This window comes from Euleptes europaea, chromosome 3 (genome assembly GCF_029931775.1).
Source record: "Euleptes europaea isolate rEulEur1 chromosome 3, rEulEur1.hap1, whole genome shotgun sequence".
Lineage (NCBI taxonomy): Eukaryota > Metazoa > Chordata > Lepidosauria > Squamata > Sphaerodactylidae > Euleptes > Euleptes europaea.
In genome coordinates, this window is record NC_079314.1 from 23,933,702 (window position 1) to 23,954,078 (window position 20,377).

The 20,377-nt window shown below is 45.8% G+C and overlaps 1 protein-coding gene across 1 annotated transcript in view; it reads left to right on the forward strand.

Annotated features, from left to right (window-relative positions):
- The window catches only part of LOC130474730 (metal transporter CNNM4-like), a 46,960-nt gene that overhangs the window by 1,396 nt on the left and 25,187 nt on the right, over window positions 1–20,377 (forward strand). Inside the window, exons 2-6 of the mRNA XM_056846427.1 lie at window positions 1,899–2,042; window positions 2,505–2,639; window positions 5,008–5,177; window positions 7,729–7,837; window positions 16,557–16,711. Coding sequence (XP_056702405.1) covers window positions 1,899–2,042; window positions 2,505–2,639; window positions 5,008–5,177; window positions 7,729–7,837; window positions 16,557–16,711 — 713 coding nt within the window. The remainder of the gene's footprint in view (window positions 1–1,898; window positions 2,043–2,504; window positions 2,640–5,007; window positions 5,178–7,728; window positions 7,838–16,556; window positions 16,712–20,377) is intronic.

Consider the following 20,377-nt stretch of genomic DNA (forward strand, 5'->3'; position numbering starts at 1 on the left):
TATGGCACTGAAGTCCCTCGCCTCCCCAGACCCTGCCCTCCTCAGGCTCCGCCCCAAAACCTCCCACCGATGGCGAAGAGGGACCTGCCAACCCTACCTATTTACTCGTAAGCATGGCATGTATAAGCCACCATTTCATTTGTATGGTGATTTGGAGCAAGTGCCTAGAAACCCAAACACTGAAATATTTTTTAAAAGAGAACGCCCTTCTACTTAATAATAAACAAACACCTCGCAAGGAGCAGATACCTCCAACTACCACAATGTCCTGGTTATGGCATACAGTTTACAATAATTTGCACAATTAACACTGTTACAAGGATTGCCATTTGTCTACCTGCAACTGGCAAACCACCCCGTAAAACAAAGTCTGCCTAGTAAATGTCGGGATATGACGTCACCCCATGGGTCAGGAATGACCCGGTGCTTGCACAGGGGACCTTTACCTTTAGTGGGTCAATCCCTGCCCTTAGCCCCAATCCCTCATCCTCAAGAAACTGACAACTAGGAGAAAAAACTGGCCAGAAAATGGCCTCCACAGTGGCGCTCCCTGTGTCTACCATAGATTTCCCCGGGTCTACCATAGATATTAGGGTAAATTCCTACAGCATCACCAGGAAGTGACCTCTTCCCCAAACGCCACTCCACCCGGGCACTGCCCTCAAAGCCTCCCAAGGCAGTGCTTTCAATGTTAGTTGTAACTGTCATAAACGTAGTTTGTATTTTCCTTGTAGTGTCTTGCTCAACACCTCCCGACTGGGCCGCTTCCACAATAATGCCACAGTCTCGCTGCTCCTCACAGCCTTTCTGTCCTAGGCATTTTAGGGGTTTTCCTTCCGACACTCCACAATCTGAACAGGACTGTTTTCCTCAGTTAGGATCTCAAAAATAAGTCTGGCTGCTTCTCCCTCCCCCCCACATACAACCATTGCTCTTCTCTTCCCATCTTTCAACTGCTATTGCCGTCCCTTTTCAAGGTTCCAAAAATCATAGCAACAGTTGCCGGGATATGTGCGCACTCCCCTGACCCCTCCTGTCCAGGATTTAAGGCCCTCTTCACATATTGAAATCTTTAATGCCCCTAAAATGTTCATATAATGAGCCAGTTAATTGACAATGAGGGTTACCGCACTTTGTATTTCCAGCGATGTATTAAGAGTTCGAAAATGTTATAAAGAACATCGCTTATAAATGGTTGGAAGACGTCTTCACAGCTAAAGAGGCCAAACAAAGTGCAAACAGTATTTTTTATAACGTTTTCAAACTCTTAATACATCGGTGGGAATACATAGAAAGTGCAAACAGTATTTTTTATAACGTTTTCAAACTCTTAATACATCGCTGGGAATACAAGTGTGGTAACCCCCAATATATGTATGGTGGAGGAGGCAGGGGAAAATCCAATACCCTAACCCAGCCTCCCTCCCATTTATTTAAATGATAGCTTCTCTCTATTCTTGGAGACGCGAGGACCCCCACATGGCAGCCATTTTCTGTTGGTGCGCATCACTCTTCCTCAAAATTCCCGAAGTACTCACAGTTTCAACCTTAGTTAGACTAATCTTTGTCAAAACATAAAGCTCTCTGGGTGATCTCAGGCCGGTCATTCTTGCTTAACCTGACTCACAGAGTGGTTGTGAAGATAAAAAGGGAGGAAGAGAGAGAGACACGTACACCACCTCAAGCTTCTTGGAGGAAAGGAGGGGGTTCAGATGTGAATGATACATAACCTATCCTAAGAAAGAGCATCACCGTACTCAAGATTAGACTAGATATGGGATATTATTTATTGAATGTAATACTTAACATCTCCCCCCGAAAAAAAATTAATTTGTCAGTTTTTAAACCTACCTGGTGTGATGCTTGTCGCAGTAATACCACCGAAATGTTTTCCACAGGTAAAAGTCACCTGGCTGTGGTCCGAAAGATGAGCGTTGAGAGTGGGCATGACCCTGTTCACGAAGTAGTGGGAGTGGTCACCCTGGAGGACGTCATTGAAGAGATAATCAAGTGCGAGATCCTGGATGAATCGGATATCTACAGTTAGTCCCTTTCATTCGCCATTTCCCTAGAAAATAGCGGCACCCGAGTGTTGTTCTTCCTGCATTACGTTTTCATGTGCAAAGACGGCGGTTTGCAAGCAGTTGGGTTGGGATTAAGGTTGCCAGGTCCTCCATGACCACCGGTGGAGAGTAGGGAGGCAGGGCTGCCAGCTCCAGGTTGGGGAACTCCTGGAGATTTGGGGGTGGAGCCTGGGAAGGACAGGGACCTCGGCGGGGTACAATGCCACAATGTCCACCCTCCAAAGCATCCATTTTCTTCAGGGGAACTGATCTCTGTAGTCTGGAGATGAGCTGCAATTCCGGGGGACCCACCCCCACCCCGGTCCCACCTGGAGACTGCCATCCCTAGCTGGGATGCATCGTACGCTTCCCCTTCCTAGTGTCTTATTCAACATGGTGGACTTTGCATGGTGAGCTTTAACGTGTCTGCTTCCTTCACAGCTGACAACCGCAGCAAGAGACATGTCAGCAACTGGAGGAAGAGGGACTTCTCTGCCTTCAAGGGCAATAGTAGTGAAACCAGAGTCAGGATCTCTCCTCAGCTACTCTTGGCTGCACACCGCTTTCTTTCCACAGGTCAGAGTCCTCAGCTTGGGGGAAGGGTCACCTGGCATGGGAGAGAAACGTTGCGTGCCACACAAGGCGAGCGCCTCGCACTAGGCTGTACAGCGTGAACACAAGTTGCTCTGAAGTGTTCCTGGCAGCTTTAAAAGAAACAAATGTCATAGGAAATTGAAATGGGGAAGTGGTGAGCAAGCTGCGGGAGGGAGTGCCTTCACTTGGCACCACCTACTCCCATCTTTAGCCACCCCCCCTTCTTTATCCTTCATGCAATGAATTCAGGGCCGCATACGTAGGCTTGCCATCCTCCAGGTAATGCTGGAGCAAAAATTGCACACGTACTAAATCAGTCAAGCTGCGATAAAAAATAGTACGGGACTCTTAATATCTTACAAACATTATAAATTTAGTGATAAAAGTGAAGGTGCAAACATACATCAAATAAGCCTTATAATCTATACATGTAATGACACGACACAAAAATGAAACCTAACACAGTGACTAACAATCTTGGCTACAATATATCACGTAGAACTATATTACAAGAAAATTTGAAACATTTCTGGTCACACTGGACTCTCAAGCTCTTTTTATACGAACATTATTATAAAAAGAGCTTGAGAGTCCAGTGTGACCAGAAATGTTTCAAATTTTCTTGTAATATAGTTCTACGTGATATATTGTAGCCAAGATTGTTAGTCACTGTGTTAGGTTTCATTTTTGTGTCGTGTCATTACATGTATAGATTGTAAGGCTTATTTGATGTATGTTTGCACTTTCACTTTTATCACTACATTTATAATGTTTGTAAGATATTAAGAGTCCTGTACTATTTTTTTATCCTCCAGGTAATAGCAGAAGATCTCCTGCTATTACAACTGATCTCCAGCCGACTTCTAGGCTTCTCTGCATGGTAGGGTTGCCAACTACAGGTACTAGCTGGAGATCTCCTGCTATCGCAACTGATCTCCAGCCGACAGAAATCAGTTCACCTGGAGAAAATGGCCACTTTGGCTATTGGACTCTATGGCATTAGTCCCTCCCCTCCCCAAACACTGCCCTCCTCGGGCTCCGCCCCAAAACCTCCCGCCAGTGGCGAAGAGGGATCTGACAACCCTACCACATACGTGGTTCTCTTTGGGAATGCATTTACCCAAGGGAGGAGCACCCCCTCCCTTTACCATTTATAGTCTGGACTAGGGTTGCCAGGTCCCTCTTCACTACTGGCAGGAGGTTTTTGGGGCGGAGCCTGAGGAGGATGGGGTTTGAAGAGGGGAGGGACTTCAATGCCATAGAGTCCAATTGCCAAAGTGGCCATTTGCTCCAGGCAAACTGATCTCTATCGGCTGGAGATAGGTTGTAATAGCAGGAGATCTCCAGCTAGTACCTGGAGGTTGGCAACCCTAATCTGGACACATCTATGCTAGAAACAATTTGGTATGAACAGGCACAGTTATCTACAGCTGGGAACTCAGAACCTGATTTCACACTAAAATAGTGGATAGAGATCAGTCCACCTGGAGAAAATGGCTGCTTCTGCCATTGGACTCTATGGCATTGAAGTCCCTCCCCAAACCACGGCCTCTTCAGGATCCACCCCCAAAATCTCCAGGTATTTTCCAACCTGGAGCTGGCAACCCTACTTATCAAACAGCTAGACTTAAATCCAGTAGCACCTTCGAGACCAACAAGGTTTGTGGGAGGGGTGTGAACTTTTGAGAGGGGCCGTGGCTCAGTGGTACAGCATCTGTTTGGCATGCAGAAGGTCCCAGGTTCAATCCCCGGCATCTCCAGTTAAAGGGACTGGAGTCCTTGAGCAAAGCAGAGCATCTGTGAGAAACCAAAACTATCCCTAAACGCAGAGAGCAGGCCTGACAACTAGGCAAGTAGGTGATAGCAAAGCCTCAGCCTGAGACCCTGGAGAGCCGCTGCCGGTCTGAGTAGACAATACTGACTTTGATGGACCAAGGGTCTGGTTCAGTAGAAGGCAGCTTCATGTGTTAATGAGAATAAATCTCCCTTCGTCAGATATGGAGACTTATGGTATATCAATTGTTTTTTCAAATGTATACACCAAGCCAGGTATAGGCAAAACAACAAGTGCCTGGCAAACCTCCTGGAAAAGGTTCCATAAATTGGGTGCCACTACCAAGAAAGCCACGTTGCTGAATGCTGTCCCCCTCACCTCTGTAGATGAAGGCACACAGAACTTTTCACCAGGATGAGCCAAAACACCATGAAATCGCATGCAAACTTTTGAGTTGTTCAGAACTCTTCCCCAGCCCAGATGCAACCCCTCCAACAAACAAAAACAAACCAAAACCAAAACACAGGGACGCTCTGTCACACCACCCTAACTCTATGATCCCTCCCTGGCATGCAGCGGTGTCTCCATTCTCTCCTTCCGTCCTTCCGGAGAAGTTCCTGTTGCGTCTCCTGAAATACCGTGACGTCATCTGTGAACTCAAGTTTGATGAGGAGAACAAGAAGGCTCCCCAGCACTATTTGTACCAGAGGAACAAGGTGGCTGACTACTTCATCCTCATCTTGCAGGTAGTGCACGGCTCCCCCTACACCTTCCTATTGGCAGAGGAAGCAGGAGGTTCTGGGAACAGAGCAGGAACTTTTAGCCCCCAGATCCTCTGTGGTATAGCCATGGGGCACACTACTGGGAACCCATCTGTTAAGTCCGCGTGGGAAGGATTCATGAGGTCGGAGACAGAGTTCAAACAACAACTGCGTTTATTGATTACAGGAACAGAACTGGTTAACACAATAAGCAACCCCTGTTTATATGCCCCCTTGATCCGTGATAGGGGGACATAACCTCCTGGTGACCAATGGTACATATTGGCTTAGAGCCAATGGGGTCCGTTTGCTTGACCAATAGGGTGAGCAGGGTTTAGGATCCTTCGTGCAGAACTCAAGCTCCTAAGTCTCCCTTGCTTACTCCCCAACTATATACATACACAACACCATCAATACATGTGACTGTTTGCACCATAACATTTGAGAAGTCCGTACCAACTTGGTGCAGCATGAGCGGATCAGTAGAAAAACAAATTCCCCAGCAGGGAGGGACTGTGGTAATTTATGCATGGGAGTTTTACCTGAGGTTTGTTACTGGCTGGACCCACACTTTCCCATTGGGAATCTATGCACCAGCAGTCTCCAAGCTCAAATCAAGTCCCGCCCCTTTGTGTTTGTGTTAAGTGCCTTCAAGTCGCGTCCGACTCATGGCGACCTTATGAATGAAAGTCCTCCAAATTGTCCTATCTTTGACAGTCTTGCTCAGATCTTGCAAATTGAAGGCTGTGGCTTCCTTTATTGAGTCAATCCATCTCTTGTTGGGTCTTTGTTAGATTCATAAGGGCTTACTGCTACCATTCAGAGGGAGTGGATCATTGGTCCTGGTCTATTGAAAATAAAGCTTGATCACACACACGCACAAAAGACACAAGATGTTTGTCTTAGTAATAAGCAAAGTTTACTCTAAACTCAAGGGTAAGGGAAATTCACTGGGAGCAAAACAAATAATCCTTACTACATTCTAAGTTTCCTATGCTTGCCAGAAAGGTTCTGGTAGGTGCTAAACTTACTCTCGAGTAAGCATTCTTAAACGACAAGAAAGCCTCTCCATCCTAACATGCTGGCATCCAAAAGGGAACCAGAAAGCAACTAACTGCTTTCACTTCTAAACAAAGGATATCGAAAGCAGTTAAACATGCAAATTGTGGTATACGTGACCACCAGGCACGAGGTCGATGGCCACTATACTGACCACTTGGTTAGTTACAATATTAACCCTTAACTGTCTGACATGTAGCAAAGCTCGCTATCTAATACCCAACAGTCTTCCTCTTTTCCTGCTGCCCTCAACTTTTCCTAGCATGACTGTCTTTTCCAGTGACTCTTGTCGTCTCATGACGTGACCAAAATACGATAGCCTCAGTTTAGTCATTTTAGCTTCTAGGGTCAGTTCAGGCTTGATTTGATCTATAACCCACTGATTTGTTTTTTTGGCAGTCCACGGAATCCGTAACACTCTCCTCCAACACCACATTTCAAAGGAATCCATTTTCTTCTGCCCCTTTAAATTCCGCTTTTTAATCAGCTTACTTGTAGTGCTTACTGTGAGAGGAACCCCCCCCCACAAATCCAATTGCCACATAAAAAAAGCATTTTTAGAACAAAAAACCCCCAAAAAACCCAGAGCAATCTGAAAGGGGGTGGGGGAGAGAAATCCAAGCCTCGGTTTTATAAAGCCTTTCTTGTGCTCAGAAAGAGCTCAGAGGAAGCAGAAAGCATTTGAATCCCCGCCTCTGGACATGCTGCTTTGTAATTGGCTGTGAGCAAAATCAACCTTCGGTGTCCCGCACTTTGCCTTCTGTGTGGGATTTCACCCGGGCTTTTCTCAGGGGGGAGGAAGAGTCGGGTTAACAGAGGAATAGGAAGAGCTGGATGAGGGCTGGCTGCAAGGTCATCTCTAATGGATGGAAAACTCACGCATAACTCCAAGGGACAACCGAGACAGACCGGGGGCGAACGTGAGTGAAAGTACCCATGCATAAATGACCTGTGTTGAACTGGGCTTTCTCCTTCTCCTCTTGACCACACCAGCCGCTTCCACCTACCTCTTCTTACAAGATACAGTTTCGAAGCCAATTTTGTTAATTGTTTGGATGCCTCAAGACAGTGAGAGTTGATTCCCAGCAGGGAGGCCAACATGGTGTAGCAGTTAGAGTGTCGGACTAGGATCTGGGAGACCGAGGTTTGAATCCCCACTCGGCCACAGAAGCTCTCTGGGTGACCTTGAGCCAGTCTTTTAGCCTAGCCCACCTCACGGGGTGGTTGTTGTGAGGATAAAATTGAGAAAGGGGCAATGGTATTCTAAGCTTTTGGGTCCCCACTGGATTAAAAAAGCAGGGATAAAAGCCCTATGATCGTGCAGGGAAGGGGAAAGTGGCAGATGCGAGGGGAGGGGAAGGACTTGGTGCTTTGGCAGCAATGAGTCCACAATGGGAAATCTGCATGGAAGCAACGGCAGTTGATCTTTTTCGGCAGGGCAGGCTTTGAAGATTCTAATGCCACCTCTCTTTTACAGGGGAGAGTGGAGGTCGAAGCTTGTCAGGAAAACATGAAGTTTGAGAACGGACCCTTCTCCTACTTCGGCGTCATGGCCCTGGGTCAATCTTGCCTGCCTTGCCTATCAGGTCAGCCCTCGTCCTTCTCCCAAGAGCCGACTTTTATCCCTTGCCTCTTAACAGGAGCAGGATGTCCGTGTTACCAAACCTGCAAGTGGCACCTGGAGCTCTTCCAGAATTACAGCTGATCCAGGGTTGCCAACCTCCAGGTACTGAACAAGAAAACAACAGGAAGGCAAAGCCACAAGTAGTATGCAAAAGTGTGAACGTTGTTGTAAGAGTATCAAGAACTATGTCATGTTATGTTCCCTTAATATATAGCCTTATCTGAGGAAGATTAATAATCGAAACAGGAAGATTACCGGATCCCTGTTGCCAACACTCTTGATACATGTCAAGGGAACTCAGAAACAGCATCATTGTCCAAGATTTGCATGCTATATAGCAAGCTGATTTACTGCCTTGAAGTAAATTCCTACAAGGTTTATTCTATGACCTAAAAGGACTTTCTTTCTTGGACATCCCTACAATTTGTATACCTGCTGTACTTTTTTATATACAGTGAGGGGAAAAAGTATTTGATCCCCTGCTAAATTTGCCCGTTGTTAAATTTCCTGTTGTTATTCTGTCTCTCACAGCTACAATAGACCTACCATTAAAATTATGGACTGGTCATTTCTTCGTCAGAGGGCAAACAGGCAAATTCAGCAGGGGATCAAATACTTTTTTCCCTCACTGTATTATTGCACTTTGTATTTGACATAATTCTTGATATCTTACAACAACGTTCACACTTTTGTATACTACTTGTGACTTTGCCTTCCTGTTGTTTTCTTGTTCATAACCTTTGTAACAATGGGCTAACTTTGTATTGAAACCTCCAGGTACTAGCTGGAGATCTCTCGCTATTAAAATTGATCTCCAGCCGATAGAGATCAGTCCGCCTGGAGGAAATGGCCGCTTTGGCAATTGGACTCTATGGAACTGAAGTAGGGTTGCCAGGTCCCTCTTCACCACCTGCGTGAGTTTTTTTTATAGTTTTTTAAATTTTTATAACATAAAATATAAAACATAAAACAAAACAAATCAAACATATACAATAATAAAAAATACAAAAGAGTATCAATTATTTAAACTACTTAATACAATCAAAAATCAAAAATACCCTTTCAACCCTCCACCCACCATAAAAAGTGACCCATCACCAGACTTCCAGAGAAGTGTCTGAACAGTTTAAAGATTGCAATGTTAACATTAACAGAAAAATATAAACCTCGTTTCTATAACTCATTAACTAAAATAGTAAAATCCATTTTCCTCAGTTTATCCCAATATGTGATGGCCTTTGCCCATATTTTTTTAAATTCTTCCATATCGTTTCCATGTAGGAATTCTGTTAGTTTGGCCATCCTCATATACATCCATAATTTCTCTCTCCAGTCATTAATGGAAGGTTTATTTACTTGCTTCCAAACTTTTGCTATTATGATTCTTGCAGCAGCAAAACTGTATTGACATATGACCTTGTCATTTTTGTCCATTTTATCTTGTGGAATCCCCAATAAACAAAATGCGGGATTCCTTTTTACTCTAATATTAAACAAATTATTAGTTTCTCTTATTACTTTTTTCCAAAAACTTTTACATATCCACCATGCATGCATAAATGTTCCTCTTTCCTTACCACATTTCCAACATAAATCCGTATCTCCTTTTTTCATTTAACTTATCATCACAGGAATTATATACCATCTATAAAAACTGGCGTGAGGTTTTTGAGGTGGGGCCTGAGGAGGGCGGGGTTTGGGGAGGGGAGGGACTTCAATGTCATAAGTCCAATTACCAAAGCAGCCATTTCTCCAGGCAAACTGATCTCTATCGGCAGGAGATCCATTGTAATAGCAGGAGATCTCCAGCTAGTACCTGGAGGTTGGCAGAACAAACAACACTCTAATAACAGTATTAAATATATGCACATGTAATTATAAAATACTAAATATATACAATACCAGCAAGACACTCAAGAAATAAAACAATGTGAAGTACAAACAAACACCTAGAACAAATACAACGGGGAATCCGCTCTTGAGATACAGACTAGAACCTTATGAGGTCTTCCAATATTCACCTACTATGGATTGATATTTCTATATTTTCAATATATTGCGGCTGAAGAAGCCCACTGCGAAACGTGTCCAAAACGATCTAGACAACACGTACCAGAATTCTTCTGCCTTCGAACCTGGAGACTTTTCTGATTCATTTTGCATAACAGTCCACAGTACAGCAGCATTTTGCGCTATATATATGACTGTCGAGAAGTTGCTCATTGATAGTTAAAAGTTGTTTATTGACTGCATACATTGTACATATTACCACAGGTTCGAAGTACGGGTTTCACCGCAGTGTGTTTCCCCGTTGTATTTGCCGTACGTGTTTGTTTGTACTTCACATTGTTTTGTTTCTTGAGTGTCTTGCTGGTATTGTATATATTTAGTATTTTGTAAGTACATGTGCATATATTTAATATTGTTATTAGAGTGCTGTTTTTTCTGCCTACCTCACTACAGCACTTAGCCCCTTTTTTGCCTCAAGTACCTGGAGGTTGGCAACCCTACACTGAAGTCCCTTCCCCACCTGAAACCCCGCCCTCCTCAGGCTCCGCCCCAAAAACCTCCCACTGGTGGCTAAGAGGGACCTGGCAACCCTATTGGCTGGGCAGATTTTTTTTTTTTATGTGGCTTTTGGCAGTAGCTGCCACCACAGCACAAGGATCTTCACTGTGTGACTGGAGCTGAGCTGCAGCAGCCGTTTTGTGGCTGCACCCACAATGCTGTGTCAGAATTCCAAAGCTGCCCACAGACTCAAAATGTTTGGGGACCCTGTCCTAGTCCCGCAGTTCAACCATTACTCCAAGCTGCGTCTCACAATGCATATCAATATAATATAAACATGAGGTGCAGTGCAGTTTACTGCAGTGCAGAAAATTCAATCTGTGCCTGTGTTTTTCTAACTCCGAACTGCAACCACGTCTCTCAATCCTGTACAAGAGTAGGGTTGCCAGGTCCCCCCTGTCCTCCGGCGGGAGGCTATTCGGCTGCTATCGAAGGATGTGCTTGCGTGCGCGTCACTTCCGGTTTAGAGCCGGAAGTGCTTCCTCGCAAGAGGCCTTATACCTCTTAGTTTGAGTGGTAAAGCGGCCCTGAGTGATATAAGGCCCCTCTCGAGGTAGCACTTCCGGTTCTAAACCGGAATTGACGTGCGTGCGGTATGTACGCGCGCGTACACGTTTGCCCGCCCACCCTCAGGTGGTCGGCGGGCAGAGGGGTAAATTGCCGGGGGTTTGCCCGCCACCAGCAGGCACCTGGCAACCCTATACAAGAGTGGGATCACCGACTAGGCCAATGTGCAAGTTGCTCCTTTTCTGGTCAATGGCCTTGCAGGGACGTTTCCCCGCAGTCACCTCCGCCGACTGCTTCGGGGCACCCATTTGATTATGCATGCTTTTCCCGCTTGTCAGGGGTCGCCTCGCTCTCCCGTGCATTTTGCCTATGTTTTCCAGGTGTTGTTTTAGCCAGAATCTGGAAAATTCTCTGACTGGTGGAAAAGGCATGCATAATCAAAAGGAAGCCCTGAAACAGTCGGTGGAGGTGACCGCAGGGAAACGTCCCTGCATGAAAGGCCACAGTCAGCTTTGAGCACACAGAAAAATGTTTAAGGGCATGCCTAAGAGAGAAGAGTGGGTTGACACTATTCCCTTCTCCCCATTCCAGAAAGTTCTAAGCATGCACTAGCATGTTTTTCTTGCAGAACAGCCGAGGTCTTGCAAGGAGCACTATAGTTTTGCTAGGAGCTCACCTTTAGCAAAAATTATTTTTTTATAAAACTCCCTAAAGATAAGAGGCTGTATGGCCTGTATGGCCCAGGCTAGCCTGATCTCGTATGATCTCAGAAGCTAAGCATGGGTTGGTCCTGGTTAGTACTTGGATGGGAGACCACCAAGGAATACCAAAGTTGCTATGCAGAGGAAGGCAATGGCAAACCACCTCTGTTAGTCTCTTGTCTTGAAAGAGGGTTGCTGTAAGTTGGCTGCATCTTGACGGCATTTACACACAGAATAGGGTTGCCAGGTAGTCTCCAGGTAGTAGCTGGAGATCTCCTGCCATTACAACTGATCTCCAGCTGATAGACATCAGTTCACCTGGAGAAAATGGCTGCTTTGGCAATTGGACTCTATGGCATTGAAGCCCCTCCCCTCCCCAAACCCCGCCCTCCTCAGGCTTCACCCAAAAACCCTCCCACTGGTGGTGAAGAGGGGCCTGGCAACCCTACTTTATAAGCTTGTACAGCTCTTAGCAAGTTTTTTCAAAGTTTATTTTTTTCTTGTTATGATTGCTAATGGGCTTTGATTTGGAAACCCTCAGAGAAGCAAATATTTGGCAGCACTTTCAGATAAATCCTCGTGAGAATAAAAGGAACCTGGTGGCAACAGAGAGGAAAACCAGTCTTTAAAAAGATATGGGGCAGTACTAGTAATCCAATCATGGACTATATAGGGAAATCCAGTAAATTCATTGGCAGATGAGGTCTGGTGCCCTCTAGTGGTTTTATTTGGAGACAGCTTTAAAAATTATCGAGGCAGCAAGGAAGAAACAAAGGTTGCTTCCACATGCAGGTTTTTCTATGCTTTTGCTTCTGAAGTAGACAACTTCCCCCCCAGAGCATCCATACAACATCATGCTCTAATTGTGTTCCAGTTGTCCTTCCCATGTCCTTGGTATGTTTTTTTCCAAACCTGCTTTTCTCTGATCTTTGTGGAACAGCACAGTCCAAACACCTTCTGGGAGAGTGTGTATTCTCCAAGGTCCCGCCCCAGCAGATGCTGTTCTTGAAAGCAGTTCTTGAGTCTCTGCACGGTGGAATTCTATAGTTTGGCTGCTTGAGGAATAAGTTCTCACTTAGGCTTGTTACTTAGAAAAGAAATAGAAAATATTTATTGTAAGAGAACTCCATACTGGATAGGAAAGGCAGAGTCAAGGCTTTTTCTAGCTACCTATCTAAGCTAGGATGGAGAGAGATTGTAGAAAGCATGTCCAGCCCTCAAGGTGGATGGAGGAAGAGAGCGAGAGAAGGGAAGGGACCAGGAGGAAGGGACCTCTGAGAGTAGCATCCTGGGCAACAAAGCAGCAGCAGTGGACAAAGGAAAGGCCAGAGAGCATCCTATCTGCCCCTGTACTGACTCTCTACTGCCCTCCCCTGAGGCTCAAAAATCTGGGTACCACACTATGCTAGCATTAAGCGACAGTCCATTCCTTCCAACACGTCTCCTTCCCATCAGCTCCTTGCATCTATTCATGTTCCCTGTTGTGTCACTGAAGGGCTTTAGGGATAGGGTTGGCAGGTGCCCGGTAGCGGCGGGCAATCCCCTGGCAATTCACCCCTCTGCCCGCCAACCAGCTGAGGGTCGACGGGCAAACGTGCACACGCGCGTACACACCGCGGCACGTCACTTCCGGTTTACAACCGGAAGTTCCGCCTTGCGAGGGGCCTTACGCCACTCAAACTCCCAGTTTGAGTGGGAAAGGGATGCTTGTGATGCGGCACTTCTGGATATAAACGCATTGCAAGGGGCCTTTTCCCACTCAAACTGGGAGTTTGTGGTATAAGGCCCCTCGCGAGGCGGCACTTCAGGTTGTAAACCAGAAGTGACACGCACGCGCGTCGGCACATCAGCACGTGCGCGCGATCCCCTCAGCTCTGCCCCAAAAGCCTCCTGCCAGAGGAGAGGGCAGACCTGGCAGCCCTATTTGGGGGGTGGGGACAGCTTTATGTTTGGGATCGGGGAGCCCAACCCCTGCACTAGGGTTGCCAGGTCCCTCTTCGCACCGACAGTAGGTTTTTGGGGTGGAGCCTGAGGGGGGCGGGGTTTGGGGAGGGGTGTGTAATGCCTATCATCTTCATTGTTATTGGAAATGTATGCTTTTATACTCACCGCATACTCACGCTTATAAAGATGCTAAGCCCGGGGTATAAGGGTTAGCATCTAGCACAATACCATATTCTGCACAGATATATAATGGCAATACCCCATGTATAAGGGGTCAAGTATTATTCTTTGGTTCCTATTCACTCCTGTGTGATCACTGAGTTAGCATAAACTGGCATCCACTACGAATCAGGTGCCAGTGAGATCATCCTTGCAGGCCTGGTACAGCTAGCTGCCCTAATGAGGCCCAAGGCAGTGATTTAGGGGTGTCAGATGAGAATGTTAAGTTTCGTTTCTCCTTTACAGATCATGTAGCCACCTAAATCCACGCCTCAAAACCACACTGATAGGATATGCTAAACCAAAAGTATCAATTATTCGGTCTTTGTGTCTCTACGCACTATATTACGTGTTTGTAACACCCCTGACCAGAAGTTATAAACATTGTTGCAATCCTCTGTTCTGGTGTGTGAATTCTTCTGCGCATTTGGGGCAATTCTCACCCGGTGTGTACATTGGGCCTAATAAACAAACTGCTTTGAACTCTCAACCTCCTACTGTGTTATTGTCATTGGGAATTAATACAATAATACAGGCACATCAGGAGGGACTTTAATGCCATAGAATCCAGTTGCCAAAGTGGCCAATTTCTCCAGGTGAGCTGATCTCTATCGGCTGGAGATCAGTTGTAATAGCAGGAGATATCCAGCTAGTACCTGGAGGTTGGCAACTCTAACTTACCAAGACCAGCAGATGAGAGAACAATTTCTTGCCACCCATGGGTCCAGTGACGTGGTTTCATCTGTTGCTGGTCTCCAAGGAGAAGCTGGTGGGTCCTGGAGCAGCAACAATGCTCCATAGGCCAGCAGTGCCAGTAAGGTCGTGTGGCTCCTTTAAGGAGCCATGCCCAGTAGCTGGGCCTGTTGCCAGCTGGCCAGCAGGCCCAGAAGATGACCAGGGGAATTCCTAGGGTTGCCAGCTTCCAGGTACTAGCTGGAGGTCTCCTGCTATTACAACTGATCTCCAGCCGCTACAGATCACTTCACCTGGAGAAAATGGCTGCTTTGGCAACTGGACTGTATGGCAGTGAAGTCTCTCCCCAAACCCTGTCCTCATCAGGCTCCGCCCCAAAAACCTCCCGTGGCGAAGAGGAACCTGGCAACCCTAGGAATTCCCCCCTGAGGGATGAAACCATACCTTGTCTCAAATCTCACGGGAATGCTCTCCACGGGTTTTCCCTGGGACTTCCTGGGTCCCTGGGGGTCCTAGCAGCAAGGCTGCGGAGAGTCAGGATGCAGGAGTGAGTTTAACCCCCTCCTCTCCCAGTACTGAGGCTACAAAGACCTCCTACAAAGGACACTGAAGTTCCGGGGTTTTTTTCCCCCTTCCAATCCAGCAGCCCCGGCTTCTGACACTTAAAAAACAACAACGTGGCATACTAGGCATTGACTCGTGGATGCTAACAATATTGCATATTTACTGCGGGTCTGAACAGATAACAAAACTAATTTGCTAACAATTGTAAGAGTGAATAAATAGCAACACGAATCAATCCCGAGTCTCTCCCCCGGCCTTCCCCTAGGAATAGCCACCTGAATGGCTTTGCAAGGGAAACAATCCTTTAGATCAGGGCTTCTTAAACTTTTTCCACTCGCAACCCCTTTTTGCCCGAGAAATTTTTACGCAACCCCGGGTATGTAGGTATATAAAATAGGTATACAAATCAAACATTTACTGATAATTAATCATAAAGAAATTTATTTTAAAACAATTCTTTGGTATACATATAATTTTGCCATTTAATTAGACAAAAGCAAATTTGCATACTAATTTGCATACTGTTGCCAAATTTTCCGCGACCCCCACATTCAGATACGCGTCCCCATATGGGGTCACGATGAACTGTTTAAGAAGCTTTGCTTTAGATCATGGGTTCTCAGCAGGGGGAGAATTCCCCCCTGGGGCAGAATTTTAGGGTTCCAGGGGGATAATTGGGACCACCGTTCAGCAAAGTGTGATGTCTTGTAGATTATGTACAAATTGTAGTTTGTTTTTAATTTAATCTGCGACATTCAAGAAAGTTTATGACTACCCTGGAAAGGAGGGAATTATATTCTGAACAGTGATGGAAAGTGGGAATGGAGCAAAAAAGGTTGAGAACTGCTGCTTTAGATGATTCAGAATCTATCCTTGTATACGTAGCTGGCTCTTACTGTGTGTGAATAAAGGTGCATCCACATGGTGATATTTTCCTCGTTCTTTCCAACATTTTCCTTGTCATTTCCACTGCCATTGGGGCATTCACCGTGGCAAAGGAACATCCACGTGGGAGGTTTCCCCTGCGCTTTCCTTGCCCCCGTGGCTGCCATTCCCGCACCGCACAACCAGAGGGCTATTTTTTAAATGAGTCGGTAAATGACAATTTATCCCATGGTGCAGAGGGGTAAGCTGCAGTACTGCAGTCAAAAGCTCTGCTCACGACCTGAGTTCGATCCCGACGGAAGTTGGTTTCAGGTAGCCTGCTCAAGGTCTACTCATGGGTCAGGAATGCACAGGGGACCTTTACCTTTTTAAAAATGACAATTGCATATCGTATGCGATGGCAATATGTCAATTAGCCTTTGTTTCTCGATACAGCCAGAGAGGCTTCCCCTCTCCTGCCCATTTGAGAAGAAAGGCCTCCTGTTTAATAGTCAAGGTTGTTCCAAGAAGGGGAGGGAGGTTGGCTGGGCGAAACGAGGGGGCAGGGAGCAGCAGGGAAGGCCGAATTCCCACCTCACTGTGCCCTGTGTCTGTCATTAGATATACGCAGTGGCAACCTCAGCCACTTGGGCTCATCAAGTCTTCACGATCACCATGCTGCTACCAGCAGTGTCAGCCAGATCCTGCCTGCCTCCAGTCTCCCATATCTGGCAGACTTCACAGTCCACGCCCTCACTGATCTGACGTATATCAAGGTAAGGCATAAGCAGGACTGCAGGAGTCCTGAGAAGGAGATCTTGGGCAAAGCCATGGGGGATTGTAGGTAGCCGGGGGATTCATCCTGTACTTGAGAGAATCTCTTGAGAGCCAGCGTGGTGTAGTGGTTAAGAGCGGTAGCTTGGAGTGGTGGACTCTGTTCTGGAGAAGCAGGTACGATTCCCCACTCCTCCACATGAGCGGTGAACACTAATCTGTTGAACCGGGTTGGTTTCCCCACTCCTCCACATGAAGCCAGCTGGGTGACCTTGGGCTAGTCACAACTCTCTTTGAGCTCTCTCAGTCCCATCTACCTCACAGGGTGTCTGTTGTGGGAAGCGGAAGGGAAGGTGATGTAAGCCGGATTTATTCTTCCTTAAGTGGGAGAGAAAGTCGGCATATAAAAACCAAGTCATCGTCGTTGTCTTCTGCTTCTGCTTCTTCTGCTTCTACCCAAAGCAGCATACATAATTTTCCTCTCCTCCATTTTATCCTCACAGCAACCCTGCAATGTAGGCCAGTCCATGAGTGTGCAACTGGCCCAGGGTCACTCAGCAAGCCTCCATTGCACAGTGGGGATCTGAACCCAGGTCTCTGGGTAGTGAACAAACCACTTTTAAAATTATCATAATAAAGCTTAGCACATTCAGTGTCATTATCCTTGAATATTCCTGATCATTGACGAGTTGTTAAATAGTCTATAAAACATCCACAGCCCAAATACAGCTCACTGTGAGTCCTTTATTGGGAATCGGCACACACAAAGTCTCACAATAAGTATTCACTATGCACAGGAGTGTCTGACTGGGATGGCCCAGGCCAGCCTGATCTCGTCAGATCTCAGAAGCTAAGCAGGGTTGGGCCTGGTTAGTACTTGGATGGGAGACCACCAGGGAATACCAGGGTTGCTATGCCGTTGCAGCCAACGGCAAACCACCTCTGTGAGTCTCTTGCCTTGAAAACCCTACTGGGTTGCCATACGTTGGCTGCTACTTGCTGACACTTTCCACACACATACACAGGAGCACCTTGCGCTTTTGTTTTAGCGCACTGGTGTAAATCTGTGCAGGGTTCACAGCAGGATCCCTGGCAACTGTTCCCCTCTATCGTTTCCCTTTCTGTCAAGCATCTTTCAGAGCTCTTTAGTCCCAGCAAAAACTTTTACTGTCATTCCCTCCACGTACTGGCGTTCCACCCTGAGCCACATTTAGCCCTAGAGCCAGAGGCTGCAAACCTTTGGCATGGACACACTATGCACTCACCCAACATCCAATAGAAGGGTTGCCAACCTCCAGGGTATCCCTCTGGGAACCGATCTGACTTTCTTAATAATGGAACTAATGAAAATTAGATTATACTAGAGGTGGTTCCAGTTATAAATTGAGAGGAGACTTTGTACAGTCATGTTTTGAATTGAAGAGGGACTGAGGAAGAATCTGAAACGGCCGACTCCCCTTCTTTTCTTGGAACCTGCTTTTTCCTCTTGTACCTGGCTGAAGGACATCTGAAAATAAGAAGATTCACTATTACATATACTCTTACAGGCTGTTGCACCAATACTGGACTTTTACAACACATGCAAGCCCATTTGGGGATAGTAATCCTTTGTTATTTATTTGGCTATTTATAGCTATTGTGTGTGTGTGTGTTAAGTGCCTTCAAGTCGCTTCCGACTCATGGCGACCCTATAAATGAAAGTCCTCCAAAATGTCCTATCTTTGACAGCCTTGCTCAGATCTTGCAAATTGAAGGCTGTGGCTTCCTTTATTGAGTCAATCCATCTCTTATTGGGTCTTCCTCTTTTCCTGCTGCCCTCAACTTTTCCTAGCATGACTGTCTTTTCCAGTGACTCTTGTCGTCTCATAACGTGACCAAAATACGATAGCCATTGTTTAGTCATTTTAGCTTCTAGGGTCAGTTCAGGCTTGATTTGATCTATATCCCACTGATTTGTTTTTTGGCAGTCCACAGAATCTGTAACACTCTCCTCCAGCACCACATTTCAAAGGAATCTATTTTCTTCCTATCAGTTTTCTTTACTGTCCAGCTTTCACACCCATACATAGTAATAGGGAATACGATGGCATGAATTAATCTAGTCTTGGTGGCCAGTGACACATCCTTACACTTCAAAATATTTTCTAGCTCCTTCATGGCTGCCCTTCCCAGTCTCAGCCTCCTTCTGATTTCTTGGCTGCAGTCTCCCTTTTGGTTGATGGTGGAGCCAAGGAATAGAAAGTCTTGAACAATTTCAATTTCCTCATTGTCAACCTTAAAGTGGTGTAATTCTCCTGTAGTCATTACTTTTGTTTTCTTGATATTCAGCTGTAGTCCTGCTTTGGCACTTTCTCTTTTAACTTTCAGAAGTAGTCGTTTCAAATCTTCACTGTTTCCTGCCAATAATGTAGTGTCATCAGCATATCTCAAATTATTAATGTTCCTCCCTCCAATTTTCACTCCACCTTCATCTAAATCTAAGCTATAAATTTATAGCTGTTAGGACAGATATATTGTTGCACTGTCATTGGTCCTGTTTTTCATGTTATGTAGCTTGTATCATATTATATTTTGCACTTTGTGATACACTTTCGCTCCTGTGTTTGCTTCCTTACATTCTGTACTTACACAGTGGTGTCCCGTTTGAGTAACCTCCAGGTACTAGCTGGAGATCTCTTGCTATTACAACTGATCTCCAGCAGATAGAGATCCGTTCACCTGGAGAAAATGGCCACGTTGGCAATTGGACTCTATGGCATTGAAGTCCCTCTTTGCAAACCAAAGAGGGTGAGCTGAAAAATGCTAAAATTCCAAATATATAAATTTTAATAAGGTTCACATTTAGATTAAAAGCATAAAACTCCTAGTAAAGGCAAAAACTTACACATTCAGTATATACAAACATAAACAACTGCGATGTACAATCTTTCTTTGACCAATACGAGATCCAAAAAGGACCAGACGCATTTTGGCCTGGAAAGGCCTTCCTCAGTGGTCAATATAAAATTATAACTTATCACACATCCTAATATTATAATCATAACATAATGGGCAGTAAGAAATATCAAAAGCCCTTCTGGGACAGTGAAGCTCCCTGTGAATTTCTTTATTTCTTATACGCTAAAACCTGGCTTCACTGTCTCACCTTCTGTTGTATGCCGGGCTCTTAAGGATGTGGATACATCAAGCAGTGTATTAGGTCCCTCCCCAAACCCCGCCCTCCTCAGGCTCTGCCCCCCAAAACCTCCCGCCGATGGTGAAGAGGGACCTGGCAAGCCAAGCCAACAGGCAGGTTCTGTTGCTGCAGCCTCTGTTCCTTTTTTTTGTTTCATTTTTGTTACATCTGGGATTAGGGTGCAGAGGGTGTCTTTCACGGAGCAAAATTTAGCCAGGAGAGGGAAGGTAGGGAGGGCTACCTGTTGGTATCCCTAACTTTGTGCCTAACCCACACATGTGAGCTTTTGTGCTCCAGTCCCAGAGTACAGATACCATGTTTCTGCCTGTGCCATCCCTGCCAAAAGTTAGCCATTTAAAGGTAAAAAAAGAAAAAAGGGGGGGAGGGGATCGTGGCATCTTTCTTCTTTAATGCAGATTAAAGCCAGCGTGGTGTAGTGGTTAAGAGCGGTGGTTTGGAGCGGTGGACTCTCATCTGGAGAACCGGGTTTGAT